This window comes from Apodemus sylvaticus, chromosome 20 (genome assembly GCF_947179515.1).
Source record: "Apodemus sylvaticus chromosome 20, mApoSyl1.1, whole genome shotgun sequence".
Taxonomy (NCBI): Eukaryota; Metazoa; Chordata; class Mammalia; order Rodentia; family Muridae; genus Apodemus; species Apodemus sylvaticus.
In genome coordinates this window covers 23,028,409-23,054,254 of record NC_067491.1, presented here as the reverse complement: position 1 = coordinate 23,054,254, position 25,846 = coordinate 23,028,409, and the positions used below count along the sequence as shown (strand labels likewise).

The following is a 25,846-nucleotide window of genomic DNA, read 5'->3' as shown; positions in this document are numbered from 1 at the left end:
GACAAGTAAAAGACCGAGTCATGCGTTTTTACAGTGAAACTAAACTCAGGCACAGCAACATGAAAATGTGTGTCTGTTCTGGGGCATGGGCTCGCCTCACCCCATGCTCTCACGGCTTTCATTCTCCGTTTCTCCTTGAATCTTCCTGGGTTCCTCCTGTTCATTGGAGGCTCGGCCAGCATGCAGGTGAGAAATGCCAAGTCCACAACAAACTGAAAGTTGGGATGGCAAGCTTGGTTTTGGTTTTCTTTTTGTTTTTTTAAACATTGCGGTTTTGTTTTTTTTTTTTTTTTTTTTAAAGAAGACGTTTCTGTAGCAGTGGTTTGTCTGCAGATATGCCTGTGCAATGCCTGCCTGCCTTGGTACCTTCAGAGATCTAAAGAGAGCACTGTATCTCCTAGAACTGGAATTTGTGGGAACAGGGAACTAGGAACTAAACCAAGGGCAACAAGAGCTCCTAACTGCTGGTAACTCCAGCCGCTGCCAGTAAGCCTTTTGAAGACAGACTTAGAAAGCTACTGTGACTGGGTTGCCTGTGTTGTTTGCTCTGAAGTTGTGGAGAAGCCTCAGTTTCCCTGACTTTGAAACTAAAATCTTACCTACTGCCATTCAAAAATTAGAATGTAAAGTATTTTTTCTCATGGTACTAATTTGTATTTTCTGATCATTAATAAAGCTGTACACCCTTCCTTACACTTTTTGATCATTTTATTTCTTCTCTGAAATGATTTGTTGTATTGGCAGATATTAAAGAGTTAATATAAACCCCGTGAAAGATAGTTTCCATAGAGGTTCTTAGCAGTTGGATAGGTACAGTGTCTGCAATAGGTATATTTAACTCAGTTTACCTGTCCATTCCTCTTGGATTTATAGTAAATGAACATAAAAACAAAATGATCATTCAAGTGATTAAGGGGTAAGATTAATATAATCAAAAAGGCACGTTAGGTTTATTCCAAGTTATCAATTATGCCATAAAACCTATTACTTCAATAGTAATTTCTTTTTCTTTTCTTTCTTTGAGCTGTTGTAGCGAACAGTGACGAACCTCAGCATTTGACGCCAGGGAAGATGAGTCAGCGCCAGGGCAAAGACGCTTACCCCACCCCAACTAGGGATCTGCAGCAGCCTTCCCTCAGCCCTGCCAGCCTCCACAGCCAGGGTAAGAGCTCTCCTCTCCGGCGGCAAAGACTGGCATTTGGTGTGCCACAGTGCATTTCTACCTGGCTTTATACAATTTTTGTCCCTGTTTATTTTGTTTGGATCGTTTGCAGTGGGCTTAGAACGAATATACTTTCCTTCCTGGTGAGGCCTTTTCTTAGCCAGGGAAGAAGAAGGGACCACATTTTGGTATTCTTGCCCCCTTACACATACAATAAAAAATACTGAAACTTTCAAAAAGGTTGTCTTCATCTAAATTTCATTTGCAATGTAAATTAATTGCAATGTAAAATAACTTTATGGAATTGGAAAATTTTTAATATTAATTGAGTTAAAGTAATAAATATGTGATAAAAATGAAAAATTTTAAAGATCATTTCCTATGCTTTTGTATTTGAAAATTTCAAAATCCTCACTACTAGCTATTTTGAGATTCATGATTAATTATGGTCCTTCATGGTTCTTCTGCCGTGTCATACATAGAACATTTAAAGTTATTTCTGTAGCTGGGCCCAGGAGTACACTCTTATCATTTCAGCAGTCAGAGTGCAGAAGTAAGAGGAATGTGAACTGGGCTACATGGTGATAACCTGTCTTCGAAACCAGGAGAAGTCATTTTATACACTTGTACCTAATGTTAACCATTCTTTCTCTTACCCCTTCCCCACAGCCCAGTCCTTCTCCATGTCCAGTTATTTGTAACCACTATTTTACACCCACTTCTGTAAGACCAGTTCTTGTAGTTTCTGTGCTGCTGACTCTTAGCTCTCATAACTCCTATACCTCTGGTGGCTGATTTCTGGGCCTGCCTGGTTTATCTAATACAGTATCTTCCAGTTCTCTTGCTGCTACGAGTGATAGAATGTAGTTTTCTTTTGTTGTGTCTCATTTTTTTTATTCGATATATTCTTTACTTATATTTCAAATGATTTTCCTTTTCCTGGATCTCCCCTCCCTGAAAGTCCCATAAGCCCTCTTCCCTCCCATTGTTCCCCAATCCACCTCTTCCCACTTCCCTGTCCTGGTATTCCCCTACACTGCTGCACTGAGCCCTTCCAGGACCAGGGGCCTCTCCTTCCTTCTTCTTGGGCCTCATTTGATATGTGCATGATGTCTTGGGTATTCCAAGCTTCTAGGCTAATACCCACTTATCAGTGAGTGCATACCATGAGTATTCTTTTGTGATTGGGTTACCTCACTTAGGATGATATTCTCCATTTCCATCCATTTAGCTAAGAATTTCATGAATTCGTTGTTTTTAATTGCTGAGTAGCATTCCATTGTGCAAATACACCACATTTTCTGTATCCATTCCTCCTTTGAGGGACATCTGGGTTCTTTCCAACTTCTGGCTATTAAAATAGGGCTGCTATGAACATAGTGGAGCATGTATCCTTATTACATGCTGGGAAATCCTCTGGATATATGCCCAGGAGTGGTATACCAGGGTCCTCTAGTAGTATCAAGCCCAGTTTTCTGAGGAACCGCTAGACTGATTTCCAGAGTGGTTGTACCAACTTGCAACCCCTCCAGCAGTGGAGGAGTGTTCCTCTTTCTCCACATCCTCATCAGCAACTGTTTTCTCCTGAGTTTTTGATCTTAGCCATTCTGACTGGTGTGAGGTGAAATCTCAGGGTATTTTGATTTGCATTTCCCTGATGACTAAGGATGTTGAACATTTCTTTAGTTGCTTCTCCGCCATTCGATATTCCTCAGGTGAAAATTCTTTGTTCAGCTCTGTACCCCATTTTTAAATAAGGTTATTTGGCTCTCTGGAGTCTGCCTTCTTGAGTTCTTTGTATATCTTGGATATAACCCATGTCCTCAAGGGTCTTCCCCAGTTTCTTTTCTATTAGTTTCAGTGTGGTTCTGATTCTATGTGGATGTCCTTGATCCACTTGGAGTTGAGCTTAGTACAAGGAAATAAGAATGGATTGATTTGCATTCTTCTGCATGCTGACCTCCAGTTGAACCAGCACCATTTATTGAAAAGGCTATCTTTTTTCCATTGGGTGGTTATAGCTCCTTTGTCAAAGATCAAGTGACCATAGGTGTGTGGGTTCATTTCTGGGTCTTCAATTCTATTCCACTGATCTACCTGCCTGTCACTGTACCAATACCATGCAGGTATTCTCTGGTGGAGTTTTTGGGTCGCTTAAGTATATTATCATGTTATCTGCAAATAGTGATAATTTGACTTCTTCCTTTCCAATTTGTATCCCTTTGACCTCCTTTTGTTTAATTGCTCTAGCTAGAACTTCAAGTACTATATTGAATAAATATGGAGAGAGAGGGCAGCCTTGACTAGTCCCTGATTTTAGTGGGATTGCTTCAAGTTTCTCTCCATTTAGTTTGGTGTTGGCTACTGGTTTGCTGTATATAGCTTTTATTATGTTTAGGTATGGGCCTTGAATTCCTGTTCTTTCCAAGACCTTTAACATGAAAGGATGCTGAATTTTGTCAAATGCTTTTTCAGCATCTAATGAAATGACCATGTGGTGTTTTTTTTTTTTCCTTTGAGTTTGTTTATGTAGTGGATTGCATTGATGGAATTCCATATGCTGAACCATCCCTGCATCCCTGGGATGAAGCCTACTTGACCATGGTGAATGATTATATTGATGTATTCTTGGATTCGGTTGGCAAGAATTTTATTGAGTATTTTTGCATCGATATTTGTAAGGGAAATTGATCTAAAGTTCCCTTTCTTTGTTGGATCTTTGTGTGGTCTTGGTATCAGCGAAATTGTGGCTTCATAGAACGAGTTGGGTAGTGTTCCTTCTGTTTCTATTTTGTGGAATACTTTGAAGAGTATTGATGTTAGGTCTTCTTTGAAGGTCTGATAGAATTCTGCACTAAAACCATCTGGTTCTGTGCTCTTTTTTTTTTTTTTTTTTTTTTTTTTGTTGGTTGGGAGACTGTCAATGTTCACTTCTAGTTCTTTAGGGGTTATGGGACCATTTAGATGATCTATCTGATCCTGATTAAACTTTGGTAGTTGGGTATCTGTCTAGGAAATTTCCATTTCATCCAGATTTTCCAGTTGTGTTGATTTGAGTATAGGCTTTTGTAGTAGGATCTGATAATTTTTTGAATTTTCCTCAGTTTCTGTTGTTATTTCTCCCTCTTCATTTCTAATTTTGTTAATTTGGATACTTTCTCTGTGGCCTTTGGTCAGTCTGGCTAAAGGTTTATCTATCTTGTTGATTTTCTCAAAGAACCAGCTCTTGGTGTTGTTGCTTCTTTGTATGGTTCTCTTTGTTTCTACTTGATTGATTTCAGCCCTGAGTTTGATGATTTACTGTCTTCTACTCCTCTTCGGTGTATTAGCTTCTTTCTCTTCTAAAGCTTTCAGCTGTGCTGTTAAGCTATTAGTGTATGCTCTCTCCAGTTTCTTTTTGGAGGCACTCAGAGCTATGAGTTTACCTCTTAGCACTGCTTTCATTGTGTACCATAAATTTGGGTATGTTGTGCCTTCATTTTCATTAACTTCTAAAAAGGTTTTTATTTCTTTCCGTATTTCTTCCTTGATCAAGGAAGGTATCATTGAGTAGAGCATTGTTCACCTTTCGTGTGTTTGTGGGCTTTCTGTTGTTTTTGTTGCTATTGAAGACCCTTACTCCAAAGCCATCTGCTATAGGAGGCATGGGATTAGTTCGATCTTATATCTGTTGAGGTTTGTTTTGTGACCAATTATATGGTCAGTTTTGGAGAAGGTACCATGAGGTGCTGAGAAGGTATATTCTTTTGATTTAGGATGAAATGTCCGATAGATATCTAATAAATCCATTTGGTCCAAAACTTCTGTTAGTTTCACTGTGTCTCTGTTTAGTTTGTGTTTCCCTGATCTGTATACTGAGGAGAGTGGAGTATTGAAGTTACCCACAGTTATTGTGTGGGGTGGGATGTGTGCTTTAAGCTTTAGTAAAGTTTCCTTTATGAATGAGGATGCCCTTGTATTTGGGGCATAGACGTTCAGAATTGAGAGTTCTTCCTGGTTGATTTTTCCTTTGATGAGTATAAAGTGTCCTGTGTCTTTTTTGAAGATTTTTGGTTTGTTTCCTGGGACCATTTGCTTGGAAAACAGTTTTCCAGCCTTTTACTCTGAGGTAGCATTTGTCTTTGACACTGAGATGTGTTTCCTGTATGCAGCAAAATCTTGGGTCTTGTTTACGTGTCCAGTCTGTTAGTCTATGTCTTTTTATTGGGGAATTGAGTCCATTGATGTTAAGAGATATCTTCCTGCTATTTTTGATGTAATTTTTATGTTTGTGTGGTTATCTTCTTTTGGGTTTGTTGAAAGAAGATTAATTTGCTTTTTCTAGTGTGTAGTTTCCCTCCTTTTGTTGGTGTTTTCCATTCATTATCCTTTGAAGGGCTAGATTTGTGGAAAGATACTGTGTAAATTTGTTTTTGGCATGAAATACCTTGGTTTCTCCATCTATGGTAAGTGAGAGATTTGCTGGATGTAACAGTCTGGCTTGGCATTTGTGTTCCCTTAGGGTCTGTATGAGATCTGCCCAGGCTCTTCTGGCTTTCATAGTCTCTGGTGAGAAGTCAGGTGTAATTCTGATAGGTCTTCTTTTATATGTTACTTGACCTTTTCCCCTTACTGCTTTTAATGTTCTTCCTTTGTTTAATACATTTGGTGTTTTAATTATTGTGTGACAGGAGGAATTTCTTTTCTGGTCAAATCTATTTGGAATTCTGTAGGCTTCTTGTATGTTCATGGGCATCTCTTTCTTTAGGTTAGGGAAGTTTTCTTCTATAATTTTGTTGGAGATATTTACTGGCCCTTTAAGTTGGAAATTTTCACTCTCTTCTATATCTATAATCCTTAGGTTTAGTCTTCTCATTTTGTCCTGGATTGCCTGGATGCTTTGGGTCAGGAGCTTTTTGCATTTTTCATTGTCTTTGACTATTGTATCAATGCTTTCTATGGTATTTTCTGCTTCTGAGATTCTCTGTTTTATCTCCTGTATTCTGTTGTTGATGCTTGGATCCATGACTCCTGATTTCTTTCCTAGGTTTTCTATGTCCCAAGTTGTTTCCCTTTGTGATTTTACTATTGCTTCTACCTTCTTCTTTACATCCTGGATGGCTTTGTTCAATTTCCTTCACCTGTTTTGTTGTGTTTTCCCTTAGTTCTTCAAGGGTTTCTCCCTTTTTACTTACTTGTGTTCTCCTGTATTTCTTTAAGGGAGTTATCTATGTCCTTCTTGAAGCCCTCCATCAGCATCATGACCCGTGATTTTAAATCCAAATCTTGCTTTCCTGGTGTGTTGGGTTATCCAGGACTTGCTGTTGTGGGAGAATTTGGTTAGGATGGTGCCATATTGCCTTGATTTCTGTTAGCAACGTTCCTACATTTGCCTTTTGCTGTCTGGTTATCTCTGGTGTTAGTTGGTCCTGCTGTCACTGGTTGGTGCTTGCCCCTCCTGTGTGCCTGCAGTCCTATCTCAGCAACTCTGGGTGACATTCTTTCCCCTGGCACAGATTGCTGTAGTGCTGCTGAGTTCCCGGGTGTAGGTGGAGTCCTGGTGGGGTGTGTCTCAAGGGATCCTCTACTCTGGTGATCCCTGCCTACTGTTGTACCCCTCTACACAGTCACAGGAGCACAGATGATGGGACCTCACCTCCAAGCATGGGACTCCCTCTACCCACCCCTGCAGGGCAGATGACTCCCAGCAGGGTAGGTGCCCAGCTGGCTGGCTATGTTGCTGCTGAGCTCCTGGGTGCAGGTGAAGTCCTGGTGGGGGGCGTCCCATGCGATCTTCTATTCTGGAGATCCCTGTCTACTAGTCTGACCCTCCACACAGTCAGAGGAGCAAAGATGGTGATGTCTCACCTCTAAGCGCAGGACTTCCTCCAACTGCCTCCCTGCAGGGCAGATGACCCCCAGCAGGGTAGGTGCCTTGCTGGCTGGCTGTGGCACTGCGGAACTCCTGGGTGCAGGTGGAGTCCTGGCGGGGTGTGTCCCAAGTGATCCTTTTGTTTCTTGATCCCTGCCTACCAATCTGTCACAGGAACAAATATGGCGGCCGAGAGTCACTCTCTTGTAGTTGTATTTGGGTTTGTAGCTCTGTGGCCTGGATCAACTCTGGGTGCAGGCTGTGCTGGCTGTCTCCTCTGTGCTGCTGGGTATATAGCTGGCTTCCTGTGGATGTTCCCAAGCTGGAGGCAGAAACAGGAAGGCTCCTGCCAGGGGCCTCCCGGACAGGATCCCCGAGCTGCAGGGCAGGGCTCACCTGGGCTGGCTGCCTCCTCCACGCTGGCTGCTGGGTGGATATGTGGCTTCCTGTGCCACTTGGAGATGGCACGCTGTGGCCAGGATTTAGTTTTCAAGTATTGCTTGTTTACTGATTTCCACATTTGAGTATTTGGAATTGCTGGATCATGAATAATATTTTTATTACAAAAGATGTACTTTCCCTTACTGTAGTTTTGGTATTTTTTTTCAAGACTTAAATGCTTATCTTAATAAAAAGACTATTTTTGTTTCCGCTCCTATATAGTCAGTTTGCAGTAATGGTTTGAAGTATATAAATAAAATCTGGACACACAAATATACTCACATACTAAGTCAGGCATTCTGTGTAGTCTGACAAAACTTGATGGATAGTACTCTTAAACATTGGCTACAAATGCAATTGGAAAATCCATTTGTGTACTTCCTACTCATTGGTTTGCCTTGAATTTGTATTAAAAATGTACTACACAATAGTGTTTAATACATTTCTCATTTTATTTCACAGAGTATTTAAATCTGTAAAGAAAGATTCAAGATTAAGGTTTGTTTTTTTTTTCACTGTTTCTTTGATGACATTTGTAAATGAAACTCAGCTCTTTTTCCAAAGTACATGGCAGCAAAGAATTCAGTGACTAATATCTGTGGTATTATGGGACTGGCGTTGGCCTTTCAGACCCCATAAAAGGGTGCTAGAGACTCCCACAAGCCTGCGGATTGCACTTTCTACTTTATGAGCATTCTGGTATTCAGCTCGAGTTCTATTGCATACTCTCAGTTCCTTGGCCACACTCCACAGCTGCAGAGAAAGAGATTTTGCTTTTAAGATTTAAGAACTTGAATTTGTTGTGGTTTTCATTTTGGGTGGTTTCAGTTATTCTTTTTTTTTTTTTTTTTTGGTTTTTTTTTTTTTTTTTTTTTTTTGGTTTTTTGGTTTTTTGGTTTTTTGGAGACAGGGTTTCTCTGTATAGCCCTGGTTGTCCTGGAACTCATTCTGTAGACCAGGCTGGCCTCGAACTCAGAAATCCTCCTGCCTCTGCCTCCCAGAGTGCTGGGATTACAGGCATGCGACACCACTGCCCGGCTCAGTTATTCTTCTAAATGATAGTTTGAAATTGTTAAATGGGAAATTCCAGAAAAGCAACTCCTCAGGTTTAAGTTGCACTCAGTTCTGAGTATTGCAATGAAATCTTGTCATGATCCTACTCTGTCCTTCAAGGAGTGTGAACCATCCTTTCTCGAGGGCATTCTGCTGGATGAAACACCCACCCTGTGGTATGGAGGGGTTATATTACAGTATATTGTTGTAATTACTGTTTTGGGTGTCGTTGGTCTTTTCTGTTACCCACTTATAAACCACACATGATATAGTATAGTCTGCGTAAGTCTTAGCACTGTTAGTGGCTGTAGGAATCCACTGAGGTCTTGAATATAATACCCGTGGGAAAGAGAAGGGGGATTGTTAGTAATCTTGTACTTTAAAAAGTTATAGTTAGACCTCTAACTCTCATAATTATACTGGCCGTGTCAGGTTTTAGTGTTTTAATGATATGACTTATCTTTTGAGAGGAGGCTTGTTCAACCCCTCTTCTCCCCAGCCTTCTTGTTTTGGAGGCAGCTTCCCATATGATGCAGGCTGCCTTTAAACTATGCAGTTGGGGACCATGGTCTTGAATGATCCTTCCACTTCCACCCCATGAGTGCCAGGATTACATGTGGGTACCCCCATGCCCAGGTTATGTGGTATTGGGGATTGAACCCAGAACAGCATGCTAGGAAGGCCTCTATCACCTGGCCACATCCCAGTCCCAAGTCTTTATTTAGTAGGATTGTGGAAATTGAAACAGATTCGTTGTTAGGTTGTTACGTATCACTCCTGATACCCTTGTTTGTTTTTGTGGAATGTGCCTTTGACTTTTCAGTAACCTGGCCGAGTCCTAAACGATGCAGCACTTTGACTGCTGCAGTTATTCTTCACTTTGTTTCTTTTCCTTCTAGAGTTCCTATAAATGGGAGAATACCAAGATTCGATTCTATTAAGTTTGCTCATTTTTGAATAATAGCTTTTTATGCAGAAGGTGTTTTACAACATGTTCCATCACATGTGAGGCGTCACTTAATTTTTGGTTGTCCTACTAGTGGGGACATGCAGATGCGTTACAGATTCAAGTTGCACTGGTTTGATCTTTATTGAAGTTGCAGCTCTTCTTCTTTAACTGACTAAAAAGGAAGTGCTGTTTGGCACCCTGCAAATGCCTTGTTCTCTGTCAGCCTTTTACCAAACTATATCAACAAACATTAAAAAAAAATTTTTATGAATGATCTTATTTATTTGTGTGTGTGGCTATATGTGGATATGTGTGTGTGAATGTAGGTACCTGCAGAAGCCAGAAGTGGGTGTCTGCATCCTCTGGAGTGGGAGCTATAGTCATTTATGAGCTGCCTGGTATAGGTGCTGGTAGCTAAACTCAGATTCTGTGAGACTGTGCTCTTAACCTCTGAGCCATTTCTCCAGCCCCCTTGTAAATCTTTTTTGCCAAAAGATGGCTTTCTTAGTTAGGGTTTCTGTTGCTAAGATGAAAACACCCTGACCAAAAGCAGATTGGGGAGTGAAGAGTTTATTTCAGTCACAGTTCCATATAAGAGTTAATCATCAAAAGCAGTGAGGGTAAGAACCCGGGCAGATCGGAAACCTGGAGTCAGGGGCTGATGCAGAGACCATTGGAGCAGTGCTGCTTCCTGGCTTGCTTCCATGGTGTGCTCAAGCCTGCTTTCTAGTAGAGCCCACGGGGGATACCACCCACAGTGGACTGGGCCCTCCCCCATTGGTCACTAATTAAGAAAATGCTTTACAGCGCTATCTTACAGGGCACGTTCTCAACTGAGGCTCCCTCCTCTTTGATGAATCTAGCTTTTATCAAATTGACATAAAACTATAAAACTAGCCAGGACAACTGCTCCATTGTCTGTTTGGCACACAAACACATCACTTGCAATTATAACCTTTCCTTTTTTATTTATCCCCACGATGGGATGGGTTAATAGTAATATCACAGTATATGACATAATAATTCAGTTCAGCTCCTTTAAATATCCAGTGTCTTTTAAAAATCCAGAATATCTTTAAGAAGATCAAAATCTTTCAACTGTGGGTTCCTATATAAATCAAAATTACATAAGATGTTTTCTTCAAGAGGGAAGAATCAGAGCACAATCACAATCTGAACAGAGCAAAATCAAACTCAACAGTGTAATTAACTCATCGTCCAGTTGTCTGGGATTCACTCATGGATTTCTGCGCTCCTCGCAGTGCTTGGGTCACATCTCCAGCTCTGCCCTCCACTGCAGCACACACAGGACTTCTGTGATGGCCGCTCTGCTCCACTGCTGCTGCTCTTCTCTATGGTCTTCCTGTAGTACTGGCATCTCCAAAACTGCTGGGGTTCCTTGCTGCAAATGGGCCCTCTTCAGGGACTCCAGCCCTGCCACACAGTGCCAAGCGTCAGCTTCTCCCCATGACCCCTTCACACCTTCAGAACCAGCACCACCTGGATGACTCTTAGAGCTGCCAGTGATGACTCAGTTCCGCTGCCAGCACAAGGTACAACTTTGGCCAAGCCTGGAACGCAGCTTTTGTGCTGACTCTCGGGAAATGCTTTCCAGAAGATTTCACCTCAGCGATGCTGGTTTCTTTCTAAGCATCATTAATTTCTCAGCTTCAGCTAACTAGCATTGAGTATCCCAGCAAAGAAAAGGTTTCACTTTAGTGGTTCTGCTATCTTGTTAATCACAGCTGATTCTTCAGCCTCAGATGACCAGACACCACAGATTCCTCATACAGAAGGCCCAGTAGAATTTTTGCCTGTCTCTGAAACTTCCCAAACCAGGCCTCCTTCTTCATTTTCACGGCTCTTAACATTCTTCTCTTGCAGGCTCCTATAGAACCGCTGACAGAGTTCACAATGCTCAATGGCTTTTCTAGCCCAAAATTCTGTAGTCTTTCCACAATCCTCTCCAAAACAAATGGTTAGGTCTGTCACAGCAATACCCCACTCCTCTACCAACTTGAATTAGTTAGGGTTACTATTGCTATGATGACCAGAGCAACTTGGGGAGGAAAGGGTGTATTTTGCTCACAGTTACTTATAAAGTTCATCATCAAAAGCAAAGAGAGCAAGAACTTTGGAAGAGCAGGAACCTGGAGGTAGGAGCTGATGCAGAGGCCATGGAGGAGTGGCTTGCTCCCCGAGGCGTGCTCGGATCTCTTTCTTAGAGAACTCAGGACTACCAGCCCAGAGATGGCATCACCCACGGTGGGCTGGGCCCCTAATTGGGGTTCCTGTGCTCAGTCCCATTGTTCACTAAATAAGAAATGCCTTCCAGGCAGATCTTAAGGGTGCACTTTCTTAACCGAGGCTCTCTCCTCTCTGATGACTCTCTCTAGCTTTTAGTAAGTTGACATGAAGCTGAGCTAGTTGAACAATGTTGCCTTTACTTTTGATATTGTTTTAACATTTATCAGTGATGCTTTTCTAAAAAGAAGAGATCTTCTCTATCTTTTTGGCTGTTTTCTGTTTTTAATTGGATATTTTCTTTATTTACATTTTAAATGTTATCTCCTTTCCTGGTTTCCCCTCTGCAACCCCCCTAGCCATTCCCCTTCCCTTGCTTCTATGAGGGTGCTCCCCACCAACCTACCCACTCCTCCCTCACCGCCCTAGCGTTCCTCTACTCTGGGGCATCAAGCCTTCATAGGACCAAGGGCCTCCCCTCCCACTGATGCCAGATAAGGCTTCTTCAACTCCTTCGGACTTTCCCCTAATTGGGGTTCCTGTGCTCAGTCTGATGGTTGGCTACAAGTATCTGCATCTGTGTTGGCCAGGCTCTGGCAGAGTCTCTCATGAGACAGCTGTATCAGGCTCCTGTCAGCAAGCACTTCTTGGCATTAGCAATAGTGTCTGGGTTTGGTGTCTGCATGTGGGATGGGTCCCCAGGTGGAGCAGTCTCTGGATGGCCTTTCCTTCAGTCTCTGTCCCACTGTCTCTGTATTTCCTCTAGGCAGGAGCAATTCTGGGTTAAAATTTTGGAGATGGGTGGGTGGCCCCATCCCTCACCTAGGGGGATAACCTAATCTCTGGATATGGTCTCCCTTGCTTTTGTGGGTATTTCAGCTACTGTCATCCCGTGAGGTCCTGGGAGGCTCTTGCTTTCCTGGCATCTGGGACTTTCTGGTTGCTACTCCCAGTTCCCCACCCCCATCGCTGCACACCTCTGTTCGGTTCCTGGCCCTCTCTATATTTCCTCCATCTCCTCCCATACCTGATTCTTCCCCCTCTTTTCCCCTCCTCCTTCTCTTCTTCCCAAGTCCCTCCCACACTCTACCTCTCTTGATTATTTTGTTCTCCCTTTTAAGTAGGACTTATTTCTCTTGAGTTTTTGGCTGTTTTCAATGTAAAATTTTTAATATGGATAAATTGGGTGTGTTCTTAGGTATTTGTTATGTTTTAGTTTTAACAAAATTGAGATAGCAAAGGCTTGAGAGGATGGCTCTAGTTAGGAGTGGGGTTGGTGCTTGCATAGGACCTGAGTTCAAACCCCCTAGCCATTCCCCTTCCCCTGCTTCTATGAGGGTGATCCCCACCAACCTACCCACTCCTCCCTCACCGCCTTAGCATTGGACCGCCCTGGACATTTTAGCACAGCTGTCTTCTGGCTTCCTTGGGTACTGCACCCCATACACATATCCCTCCCCACACAAAATTATAGTTTTGTAGCACATCAGATTTTTCTGAGTTTATGAATAAGATCGTATTCATAAAAAATACTTAACAGCAGAATGTGGTAGATAACTCCCCATAGTTGATATGATTATTACACTAGTTGTCATAACTATTTTGGTAAAATGGTCACTTGGGTTGAAGGTGATAGGCTCATTTAGAATTCTTTAGTTGAGGCTGGCGCAGCACCTCAGCGGGTAATGTACTTGCTAAACAAACTTGGCAGCCTGATTTTGAGCCTCAAGATTCATAAGATGGTAGGAGAGAACTATTCCATCAGTTTATCTCCTCTCTGCATGCATTCCCTTCCTAGAATATCATGCACATACACAATAAAAGTGAACAAAGGGAATTTCTTTTAGTGTGGATAAGCCCAGGCCTAATATTAATTTTTTTAAAACTTAAAACAAATTATGCCATGCTGCTGTGTGCCTGTAATCCTAGCACTTTCGAGCTGGAGGGAGGAGGATGAGGCCTTGGGCTGTGTGCGACCCTGTCGGGAACAAACACAACATAAAATAAACACCCCCCCCCCATAAAAACAAGCAATCTGTTAAGTCTCTGATGAGATGGTCTGCTGTGATAGCTGATAAACACGCCTAGAAAACCTTGAGAGTCCACAGTATTCGAAATACTCAAGACCAGCATCTCAGCTTCTGAGTGGGAAGAGTTAGTTATAAAGGTATACTGACTAATGCTTAAAAGTGGAATATCTTCTAGTGCTTCTCCATGTGTTAGCTCATAGAATTCCTTGAGGAGCATATATGATGTGTAAGCCATTTCCCCCTTTTACAGATGAGCTTGAACAGTTGGGAAGAGTGGTGTTTCCTGACCAACTTTTCACAGTATACAGTGCAACTCTAATCTGGAAAAGAATTTTAATCTAGATTTTAGATTTTAATAATCTTTTTACATGCACACAATGATTTGTAGAGAGATAGTTGTTACATTTCTTTTGCTGTCTAATGATGTGTATGTAGTCTACTTATAGTGGCGATAATCTGGTTTAGATTTTAAGCTCTTTTTTAATTATTATAATGGAGAAATTAAGCACTATTATATATCCATGTTGTTTGAATAGTTAAAACGAAAATACCGTTCTTAACTCCTCACATTTTACAAGGTCTAAGACTGCCAAACTTGTTTTCAGGGTGGTGGGAAGGTTGGGAGCAGGGTCTCCCCCATGTACTCCAGGGACTGAGCTTCTGCCTGCTGAGAGCTGGGCTCCAGTGCACACTGTGCAGAGGGTGGTCCTCACCCCTGCTCTCTGCTGAGAGCTGGGCTCCAGTGCACACTGTGCAGAGGGTGGTCCTCACCCCTGCTCCCTGCTGAGAGCTGGGCTCCAGTGCACAACCAACCTCACCTCTGCTCTCTGCTGGCAGCCTGTGGGCTAAACTGTCACTCTGTGGGCCTTCTCCATTTGGTTATTCTGCTGGCCATGTAGTGATCATATTGTGGGGTTCATTTGTTTGTTTGGCTTTGCATTTCCTACTGACTTATGTGGAGCATTCCCATGCATACTATGTAGCTTTTAGGAAATACCTGTTCTTATTTAGTCTGCGTACACATTTGGCTTTTCAGGCTGCGTGGTGGTGGCGCATGCCTTTAATCCCAGTGTTTGGGAGGCAGAGGCAGGTGGATCTCTTAATTTGAGACCAGCCTGGTCTACAGAGTGTGTTCTACAATAGCTAGGGCTACACAGAGAAACCCTGCCTAGAAAACAAAACAAATCAAAACTTGGCTTTTTACATTATTATCAAGTTAACAGTTATTAAATATATTTGTGCCATCTTTTAATGGCTTTGTATTTTATTTTCTTACAGTCTTGGCATGCCGTATCAGTGTCTTAATGATTTCCGAGACAGAGCAGATGTTTTTAATTTTAATGTAGATAGCTTTCTAATTCCCCCCCAAGCTTTTCTCATATTAAAAATCTGTTTCTTCACTTCCTGATCACAGCCCACCTCTCTCCTCTCATCCCGCCCCCCATATCCCCTCCCCTTGTCTGAAGAGGAGAGAGGCACTTCCCCCTCTCTGCCACCAACCATCCCTGCACATCAGATCACAGTAGGACTAAACACATCCTCTCCCAAAGAGGCCGAACAAAGCAACCCAGCTGGGGGAAAGGAATCCAGAGGTAGGCAACAAAATCAGAGACAGCCACCATTCCAATTGTTGGACACCAAGCTGCACACCTGCCACATATGTGTAGGGGCCTAGGCCCAGCCCCTGCATGCTCTTTGGTTGGTTGTTCCATCTCTGTGAGCCCCCATGGGTCCAGGTTAGTGGACTCTGCAGGTCTTATGGTGTCCTTGACCCTCCGGTACCAGTAACTCTTCCCTGGTTCTTCCACATGACTACCTGAACTCTGCCTGTTAGATCGCAAGTTGGATCAGTCATTGGCTGGCCATTTTTCCAGTCTCTGTTCCAGCTTTGTCCCTGCATATCTTGTAGGCAGGGAAAATTTGAGCAGAAGGTTGTGTGGGTGAGTTGGTGTCTTTCTTCCTGCACTGGAAGTCCTGGCTGGCGACAGGAGATGGCCACTTCTGGTTCCATATTTCCTGCTGCTAGGCGTCTCAACTAGAGTCACTCCCATGTCCTCCCAGGAGTGTCTTCTGTCCCAGGTGCTCTGGCTTGTCCCAGAAATGCCCGCCCACCAATATCCCTTCTCTCTCTCAGCCCTCTCAGCCCCCCTCCCCACACCGGATCCCCATCCCTGTTCCCCTCCCCTTACTCTCCCACCCAGTTCCCTCTCTATATTCACTTCCTTCTGAGTGAGATTCAAGCATCCTCCCCAGTCCCGCCTAGTTACTTAGCTCTGTGGATTGCGGCATGGTTATCATGTACTTTGTGGCTAATATCCACTTATAAGTGAGTGCATACCATGCATGTCTCTGACAGCTTTTAGTGCCAGGATAGTCTCTCTCTCTTGCTTGCTCTCGCTTGCTCTTCTATCCCCCCTTTCCTCCCTCCATCCCTCCTTCCCTCCCTCCCTCCCTTCTTTTCATCCCCTTCATAATTTTTTGAGAAAGTGTCTCCTGTGATTCAGGCTAGCCTCAACCTTGAACTCTTGATCCTCCTGCCTTCCCAGGTGCTAGGAGGTGTACCACCATAGCTGGCTTCATGTCTCCTTTGATACTTCATTGTTAATATCCCCATCTTGGGTCAGGTCTTATTATTGTATAACTGTGTGGCCCACTGCTGTAGCCTGTTCTGCTAAGCCCTTGCAACATGTCCGTTTTTCCTTACAAAGCAAATAAACAAAAAATTGTTACTATTAAGTTAGGTTATGGTGAAATAGAGGCCCCTTCAGACGTGTGCATATGGCCAGCAAATATATGAAACCTATACAGTCGATCTCCAAGGAAATAAAATGAATGATAATAGAAGGTTATAATCAAATAATCACTTTTTAATTATTCAACCCTGTTATTGAAAAGCTAGTTAGACGGCTCACCTGCATTTGAGTCACCCTCATTAGTGAATAGACAGTGACTATGGTTACTTAGGGTTGTGTGACAGTCTAAGCTGTGTCTGAGAACTCTGGGAGCTGTGCTTAGCTTAGGCACAGAGTCTGCTCTGCAGTGAAGCATAGTAACACACTCAGTGAGCATCTCCAAGTGTATCTCATGTAGCATCATTTGACCCAACAAGTGGAAAGCAGGAACTGCGGGATATACGTGTGTGTTCTAAGTCAAGGCTTTTAAGTATGTAAGTTTTAGTCTCGCAGTCTCATCTTGTATTTGCTTCATAAACCTAGGTAAGTGGTAAGTCCTTTAGTTGGACTGTGGTTTTCTTGGTTTTCCATTGTACAGTGTTCTTCTTCCAAGCCATGTATGTTCTTTGGCTGGTAGTTCAGTCTCTGAGAGCCCCAAGGGTCCAGGTTAGTTGACTCTGTTGGGCTTCCTATGGAGTTCCTATCCCCTTCAGGGCATACAATCCTTCCTATACTTCCTCCTAGTCTTCCTTGAGTCCCCAAGCTCCATCCACTGTTTGGCTGTGAATGTCTGTATCTGACTGAGTCAGCTGCTGGGTGGAGCCTCTGAGAGGACAGCTGTGCTAGACTCCTGAGTGCAGGCAGGACAGAATATCATTAATAGTGTCAGGGATTGCGTCTCAGAGTGGGCTGGTTATTGCTTGGCCATTCCCCCATCTCTGTTCCACTCCCCATGCCTGCAGTTCGTATAGACAGGATCAGTTATAGGTCGAAAGGTTTGTGGGTGGGCTGGTGTCTCTATCACTCTGCTGGAGTTCTTGCCTGGCTACAGGGGACGGCCTCTTCAGCTTCCATGTCCCCAATGCTGTGAGTTACTGCTAAGGTCACTGCCATTGGTTCTTGGGTGCCTCCCTTATCCCAGGTCTCTCTTGTCCTGGAGATGCCCCTCACTTTCCCACCCCATCAGTTACAGATTTCCATTCCTTCTCACTGCCTTCTGGCCATCCTTACTGTTCCTACCCATCCCTGATCCTGAGCCTCCCCATTCCTCTCCCCATCCCGTCTCCCACCAGTTCCTGTCCTCTGTCTGCCTCTCATGACTATTTGATTTCCCCTTCTAAGGGAGATCCAAGGATATTTCTTGTGCCTTCATTGTTGCTTACCTTACTTGAGTCTCAGGCTCCCGGCACATATGTGGCAGATGTGCATGCAGCTGCTTCTCCTGAGCAACTGGGGCTGTTGTTCCACGTGTGAGTGCTGAACAATAAAAGCTGTTGTCTGCACGTGGGATGTGTTCCTCAGTGGGAGAGAATGCACCCTAGGCTCACAGACTAGATGTGCCACGGTGAGGGGTGGGGGTGGGGGACCAGGAGGGGGCAGTGAGTGGGATATCAAGTGAATAACTAAAAAATAAAATAAAATTAAGTAAGATAAAATAAGATAAAGTGTTTTCCCTTGTACTTGTAAACCATTTCTAAAGATACAGCTGGCTTCTTTATTCATTCACTGAGCGGCATCTTGAGTAGGCCAGGATAGCCTCAAACTTGCACGTCTTGAACTCCTTCCTACCTGGGAACCTCCCAAGTGCTGGGATTACAGACGCTGCACTTCCCTTCCTGGCTTGAAAATTCACGTGAAACATTTCTCCTTTGTAGGACCTTATTAAACAATACTGCTGTCTTCAGTTTTAAAATCCCATATCAGTACTTTTGAAATTTTAGAACATGCTCCTTTATATGGTTATTATAATAGAATTTAGATTCAAATACCTTAAGTTACAAGCTTAGTAAGCCATTATTTACTATTTGATAAATTAGCTTAGTTTCATTGTTCTATTTTTTAGCTGTGTGTTTTTTCATATAAATTGACTCATAACAACTTAAGAGAGGACGTAATTACTTAAAAACATAATTGTTTTCTGAAGTAGAATTTCTTCCATTTTCTTGGGATTTTCCTGGTTTTCATTGGAATATCTGCAGACTGACTTTCTCAACTCTCATCTGTCAGGATAAGCTTTAGTTCTTACAGTTGTATTAGAACAGTGACTCAGTTTCTTCCCCAAACTGTACATTTTCCACATTTTTTCCCATTAAGTTTTTTGTAGAATTTATGTGTGGGTATTTTTCCTGCATGTATATCTATGCACCATGTGCATGCCTGGTGCTGTGGAGGCCAGAGGGAGGGCATCAGATCACCTGGACCTGGAGGTACAGACAGTGGAGAGCCACCAGATAGAAGGTAGGGATCAGTCCTCTGTCCTCTGGAATAGTGGCCAGGGCTTTGGACCGCAGAGCCATCTCTTCAGCTCTGTCCCCAGCCCCCACCCACTCACCCCAGGCTTTCTTAAAGATCAGTTTACTTCCTAGTAGTTTGAGTGAAATAGCAGCTATTACAGGCTCAGAAAGGGGAAGATGTGCTTCCTTCTTACCCTTAGTGTGTCTTTCAGTAGTTGCTTAGGAAAGGCAGACATGTTGACTAATTAAGCCTCTTCTCTCCCTTTCTCTGGCTGTTTTTAAAGAACAGGAGTGCCAAAGGAGCATGGGACTAAATCATAGCTCGTCTCACGAGAGATACTCATTCCCTCAGGATTCATAGTCAGGCTTCGTGGTGTGCTGTGATTGGTAGCTTACCTTCTTTGATGTAAAAAGCTATTTTCTACATTTTTATTTTTAAGGTAGTTTTTAAGGTAAATACTTTGCTTTTTGAGAGAATAGCCCATGTTCCTTGCTGAAACTTCAGCCCATTTCATACTTTAGTTTGTTTTGTTTGTTTGTTTGGGATCCAGGTTCCTTTTGCATCTCAGGCTACCTTGAATCCATACTCCTCCTGCCTTACCTTCCTGAGTGCTGGGATTACAGGCATGTACAATTGTATATGGCTCAAACTAATTCTTAAATGTTACAGTCTTGAATTATCATATAAGAAAAGCCTTTGTGTGGTTATGCTTTTACACAACTTAACTTAGACCATTTGAGTAGTTCATTTCTGTTATCCCTTAGTAAATACTCTTAGACCTAAAGTCAGTTCCCTCTCTGTTCGGGCAGAATTAAAAATAATAGGAGTCTATATCTAGAGCTAATAGAAAACATGAGCGTAAAGGAGAGGCTCTGTGCAGCAGCTCTCTACAGTAGAGGGCTGTATCATATTCCCCAGGGCCATGGTAGGCGCTGCTGGTATAATCTCAGACGACAGGCACAAGGGCACCTTTAGTAAGGGGGTCACAGGTACAGAGACACCTAGAAATCACTTTCTTCCATGAACCGAAGCGGTTCTTCCTTCCTCGGTAAGACGTTTGAACATACTCTGAACCTATATAGGCCATAAACATGCAGATATGTTCTCGAATGTGTATGTAGTATAGCTCATGAGAATTGCATTGTTGAAAGAGGACTTTGATTTTCCCTTCCCCTCACCTTTAACTCCACCCTCTGAGTCCTGGTCCTGGCTTCCAGCCATAAGGAGATTTGTTAGAAATCGTCTAAATTACAGGCTGTGTCACATTCTGAGGTTTAGAGGTCTTAATGCTTCGATTCTGAAGTTACAAATACTTCTTTCAATGTGATTGTTTTCTGGTTTGAAATTCACTGTGTTTAGGAAGTTGCTTTATAACATAATGAAAGTCAGCATCATATTTTGCAAATCTAGAAAATAAGAATAGGATATTTTAAAATTCTTCTTGCCAACTGATATAATATCTATATTTAATGCTGTGTCTGCAAAAGAAACTAAAATAACCTGAGAGCATTTATTGAAAATTAAGACTGACTAATCCAGCTTTGTTTTAAGAAGAGATTAGGGGGAGGTCTGGCTTAGCACTGCCAGGCCCTTTTTTTATTTTTTATTTTTTATCAAAGTAGAAAGAGGAATATAAGAGTAACAAGGAACAGTTTTTTTTTTCTTAAAAACAATATTTTTGTTTTAAGTATACTTTTAACTTAAGATACTTTAAGGGTGATCAGATATTACATCTACTAGTTCGTCCTTGCTGTTGGGATTTAATCTCCTTTGTTTGGAAAATCTGGGAGAATATACTCTCCTCTTTACAAAGTAATAGCAGGGCTTCAGTTCAGTTGGCTGCTGTCATTTTCACTTCTGTGAGCAATGTAGAGCCAGATTTTCAGTATATTTTTAATAAATGTATAACAAAATTGTTGTCATAATATGCCAATGAAATGGCTTAGTGAGTAAAAGTATTTTCAGCCAAACCTGACAGTCAGAGTCCTGTCTGATCCCTGACACCCAAATGGTATGGAAGGAAAGAACCAGTTCCTGCAGATTGTCCTCTGACCTCTAAGAGAGGGATTGTTCCCTCTCTGTCTGTATGCACCCCCCCCACACACACACACAAACAAACAAACGAGTACAAAATTATAACTTAAATTCTGTTCATCATAGTGGCTTCTATTAGTGTCTTTCTGTGCATTAGGCAACAACTGAACAACTTTTGTTAAAAGGAAATTACTATCTGTAGGTGCAATGAATTGTCCCGTGTAAATGCGTAATGAGACGGGATCATTGCTACTGCTCACAAGTCCTCAGATGTAGCTCCTGATCGGCTCTTACTGTCACACCCGCTGGCCCTGTGTCACCTATGGCTTTTGCTTACCTTGTATTTATAGTAATAGTACTAGCATGTGTGCATATCTAAAATATTTATTTGGAAGGACTAAGTAAGTGTTCAAAGAAAAACTTTAGATAAATTTAACAGTTTATTTGAACAAGAATAATTCATGTATTAGGCACTATTCCATACCAGACAGAGGTTCCAAGAGTCCTGCTTTGCAGTGTGGGGCAGTGAATACTGACAGACAGAAGTTACAAGTGGAGTACGAGATAGCTTCCTGCCTCATTTGAGCATGGCCTGATCAGTTGGTGGCCTGTAACTGGCTGAAGCTCAGTGGCTTTATGATCTTGGCTGACATCTGACTTTCTGTTGTGAAATTAGACCAAGTTCAGTTGTTTTTTAAATTGTTTTGTAGTTCATTCTATAGGAACTCAAATTACAGAGACAGCCTCAGTCCAAATCTTTGGCCTATACAACAAGTCCTTGTATGAAGAAGGGGCAGTATTACCAGAGAAGGATAAGCCAAAAAAGAAAAAAAACCTCTCTGGGTTGTAGTGTGGCCTTGATTTCTTTGAGAATTTACTAAGAGTCATGTTATGGCTTGGATATAAATGAACCCAAAGGCTCCTGGGTTTTGGGCGCAGTCCCCTGGTATTGGGGCTATTGAGGTAACGGGATCTCTGGGGCTCTGACTTCATCAGTGGAATAAGCCCCTGATAAAGCCTTGCTTCTGAATAGACTAGTAGAAGGAAATCTTGTCCTTAGGTCCTGTTGTCTCCTTGGCTTCCTGGCTACTGTGAAGTAAGCAGGTTTTGTCACATGCTGCTGCCACTGTGGTGTTGTGTTTCACTGCATGCCTTAGAAAGCAAGCATGCACTAACACCTCCGAGATCATGGGCCTAAACCCTTCTTTTTGTATGTCAGTTATTTTGCTAGAGTCATAAAGTGTTCCATAGAAAAGGACAAGTTGTAATCATTAGTGGGACCTGGAAAACAGGGCTCAGCATTGCTTGTAGTTTGGTTCTGGGCTGTTGCTGGCAGCAGGAATACGCAGAAGTACTTAGTACTGTTTAGCCTATAGTAGACTATCAAATAAAAAGTAGGACACCTTCTTGTACTAGAGGTATTGTCAGGTAATTCAACTGTGAGCCTAAGGACAGAGACAAAGTTCTAATAGACGTTAGACCTTGTAAAAGATGGTGCCCTGGCAGAGGACTTTTTGGTAAAAGTAGGTAGTTGACTTGCTGATCTTTTATATCCTAAACAATACTGATTTACTATTATTACCTTTTCTTATTTTTTATACAGTATATATGCTGGTACAGTCTTTTCTACTTGGTATACTGGATAAAAGTGAGTCCTAGAGGAAGTTATTTACATGAGTATTTTCTCAATTCTACCAAAGAGTGAAGAGTGGGTTAGGGAGAGAGTCACAGAGTGTCTGGATGGAGATTATAGAGAGGCTTGGGGGACAGTGAACTCATACAAACATGGGATTCTTTGTGCATCAAATCTGACTCTATTTTGGAACCTGAAATGACAAGAGGTGCACTTGATTCTTTAAAAAAAACAAAAACACAAAAGTAAATAAAACATGAATGAAAAGTAGGATTTTGAAACCTATAATATCTTAAATATTGTCAGTATATTCTAGTGTGCACAGTCGAGAGTTTGACAGGGTTAAGATCTCTAAATGGGGCACATTCTCTGTGGGACATTGAAGACATTGCTTGTGTGTGGGTCTCACCTGTTTCTAGTATAATAATGAATATTTTAAAATATTAATTCATCCATTTGACAAATAATCCAGTGTAATTTGCTGCTGTGAACTGTATACAAAAGGACTTTTTGATAAAAAGACTGACATGTGACATGGCTTTTGTGCCTCTTTGAGCCTATAATTGTGCATCTCAGGTTCAAATTTACATTGCAGATGTATTTCCGTCCTTGTTTATGGTCCTTAAAAAAACAAAAACAACATCTTTCCTTTGATGTTTTTGAACTTTAGGAGAGAATACATTAATCTTATGTTTTCACCTGGAACCTTTGTAGCCTTTACACAATAATCTTCTAATATAGATACTACTCTTAGTATTTCATAGATAAGGAAATGGAGACCCCATTAAACTTAAACCCGACTTAACTGTAACAGGATAATGCCTTTTGTGATAATAGCTTCTTTATTCCTTTAAAGGCAAGCACTAACTATATGAATTAATTATAATTTTCTGATTGTCTTCAATTACTAATAATTTATGCTTTATGGTATGGGGAAGAGTAGAACAAGGCAAAAACAGAGGCCCTCAGATGACAACACGCCGCTCTATAAACGTAACTTTACAATGATTTGGAAATGCCTTTGCCCAAGGGGGTGGATCGCATTATACAGGAACCTTGGTTGTTTTATATGCAGGCCTGGCTGGCCCGGAGCTCACTCTGTAGACCCCCGGCTTCTGCCTCTTGCATGCTAGTGGATGCTAGTGGAAACTGAGGTTTTAATGCTTTTTTTTTTTTCTTAAGAAGTAATGCTCTTAAGGTTGTATAGAATGATGTTTTATATAAATCAAGACTCAGCTTTAAAGTGTGCACATGGTCAGAAAGAAACTGAATCTCAGGATAAAATTCTTGTAAGAATAAACCACCAAGTTTAACTTGAAGGAGTGAGATAGGGTAAGGCAAAAGTAATTTAATAAAATGAGAAGTGTTCTTGGGAATTTTAAAAGTTAGGCATATTGAGATGTTATAGGTTATTACTTTTGAAATAGCAAATTATTTGTTTTTGTATGGACAAGTCATTGGTAGATTATGTATTCTGAACATTTTAAACACAAGGAAGAGGAACTGTAGCAGCTAATGCTTCAAGGGAGTGTGTGCTAGAGTGTGCGGCCTCTTTATGGTGTCATTTAATCTTCTGTGTTGATTGGTTCACATTACCGGTGCTTAAGACTCCTGCATTCCTCTTAGAGTAGAACTTACATCTTAATTCTCTGCTTTAGCAGTTGTGATCCATCAAAATTGTACTTGAAAGAATATCTTTCCTTGTGAATTTTTAATCATGGCCAAGACAAGCAGCAGAATAGATATAAATCTAGAAGCTTCAGTAAAGATAAAAAGTATACTGTTCCAGCTTTCTAGGTTAATATCCACTTATTAGTGAGTGCATACCATGATTCACCTTTTGAGTCTGGGTTACCTCACTTAGTATGATATTCTCTAGCTCCATCCATTTGCCCAAAACATAATCCACACATCAAATGAGGTACAAGAAGAAAGGAGGAGTGGTCCCTGGTTCTGGAAAGACTCAGTGAAACAGTATTCGGCAAAACCAGAACGGGGAAGTGGGAAGGGGTGGGTGGGAGGACAGGGGAAGAGAAGGGGGCTTGCGGGACTTTCGGGGAGTGGGGGGGCTAGAAGAGGGGAAATCATTTGAAATGTAAATAAATTATATCGAATAATAAAAAAAATGTTAAAAAAAAAAAAAAAAAAAAAAAAAAAAAAAAGTATACTGTTGAGATCTATTTTTGAAGTAACCAAAAGCTGGAAAGAGTAGAGTCAAGAGAGGAGGGAGATGTGACCAGATGCTACAAAACAGCGAAAGGCCTGTCGGCTTGAGAAGAGGAGGGCCTGTTACTGCATCGAGAACAGCTAAGTATTGATCTGGCTTTGTTTTTCTAAAGCAGCGAGCTGTGCGGTGCAGGGCATCGTTCCTTTGAAATTAACGAAAGCATTAGTGGAATAGCCCTTTAATCAACGCGTTTTTTAAAAAAGGAACCAGTTGTCTGGCTTGGTGCCTTTGCCGTCAGTCTCTCTGTTTATTGCTGATTTGACAGTCTCTGGTCCTCCTTGGCTGTTAAATGTGTGTGTCCTTTGTTTGCTACATGTGGATGTGAGAGCAAAGCCTGCCTTTGCCACACCGGGCTAATTAGCCTTCTGGGTGAGCATATATATTAAACAGACCTTCTAAACCATGAAAGAAGAGCGCTCACAGCATCGTAGATTTTCTTCATGTACTGGGGTGTCGTCTGGCTTATTCCCTCCGCGGATTGATGGCCGAAAGCTTGTCCGGAATGCTTCGTTTGGAGGGTACAATGAACTTTCTCCTTCCCTACAAGGTTGGTTTGTTTAATCTTGCGTTCTTGCCTTAATTTCTTACATTTTCTTAATGAAAATAACACAGGGATTATAAAATCTTAGCGTTAGGTTTCATTTAAACAATTCTGTTGTGAAAGCTTAGCTGTCAGTAGCTGCCTATCTGTGGCTGGGCTCTCCCTCATTTTCTTGTAATAGTCTCTTCAGCTAAAACTTGAGAGCTAATGTGTCAATAAAATAGGAATCTTGATTTTTTTTATCATGTGCATTTTGATTTAAATGTAGCAGGAAATATATGACCCTTGATGACAATTAAAGCATTTCCAAATTTGATATATAATATATATATTCCTGTAAAGAAATGGTATTGACAGAGGTATTAGCAGATGGAACCCAGACATTTAACATGAATAATTAGTCATTTCTGTAGTCATTTTAATTAATGTTTAACATGTGCTAATCTTACAGTCTTTTAATTCTTGACCAAAGTAAAGTTTTCTAGGTATATATTTTTTGCTAGGTTTACTCATGTGGAGTTAATTTTTGCTAAGAAAATGATTTGTTATATTCAG

The 25,846-nt window shown here is 41.7% G+C and overlaps 1 protein-coding gene across 33 annotated transcripts in view; it reads left to right on the top strand.

The window, feature by feature from the left end:
• Osbpl8 (oxysterol binding protein like 8) overlaps nt 1–25,846 on the top strand; it is a 209,546-nt gene that overhangs the window by 69,170 nt on the left and 114,530 nt on the right. For 31 of the 33 annotated variants that reach the window (XM_052164854.1, XM_052164845.1, XM_052164844.1 and 28 more), the window contains one exon: nt 1,025–1,162. The exons of the other annotated variants lie outside the window; for them this stretch is intronic. In XM_052164854.1, coding sequence (XP_052020814.1) covers nt 1,025–1,162 — 138 coding nt within the window. The remainder of the gene's footprint in view (nt 1–1,024; nt 1,163–25,846) is intronic. 33 annotated transcript variants of the gene reach the window in all.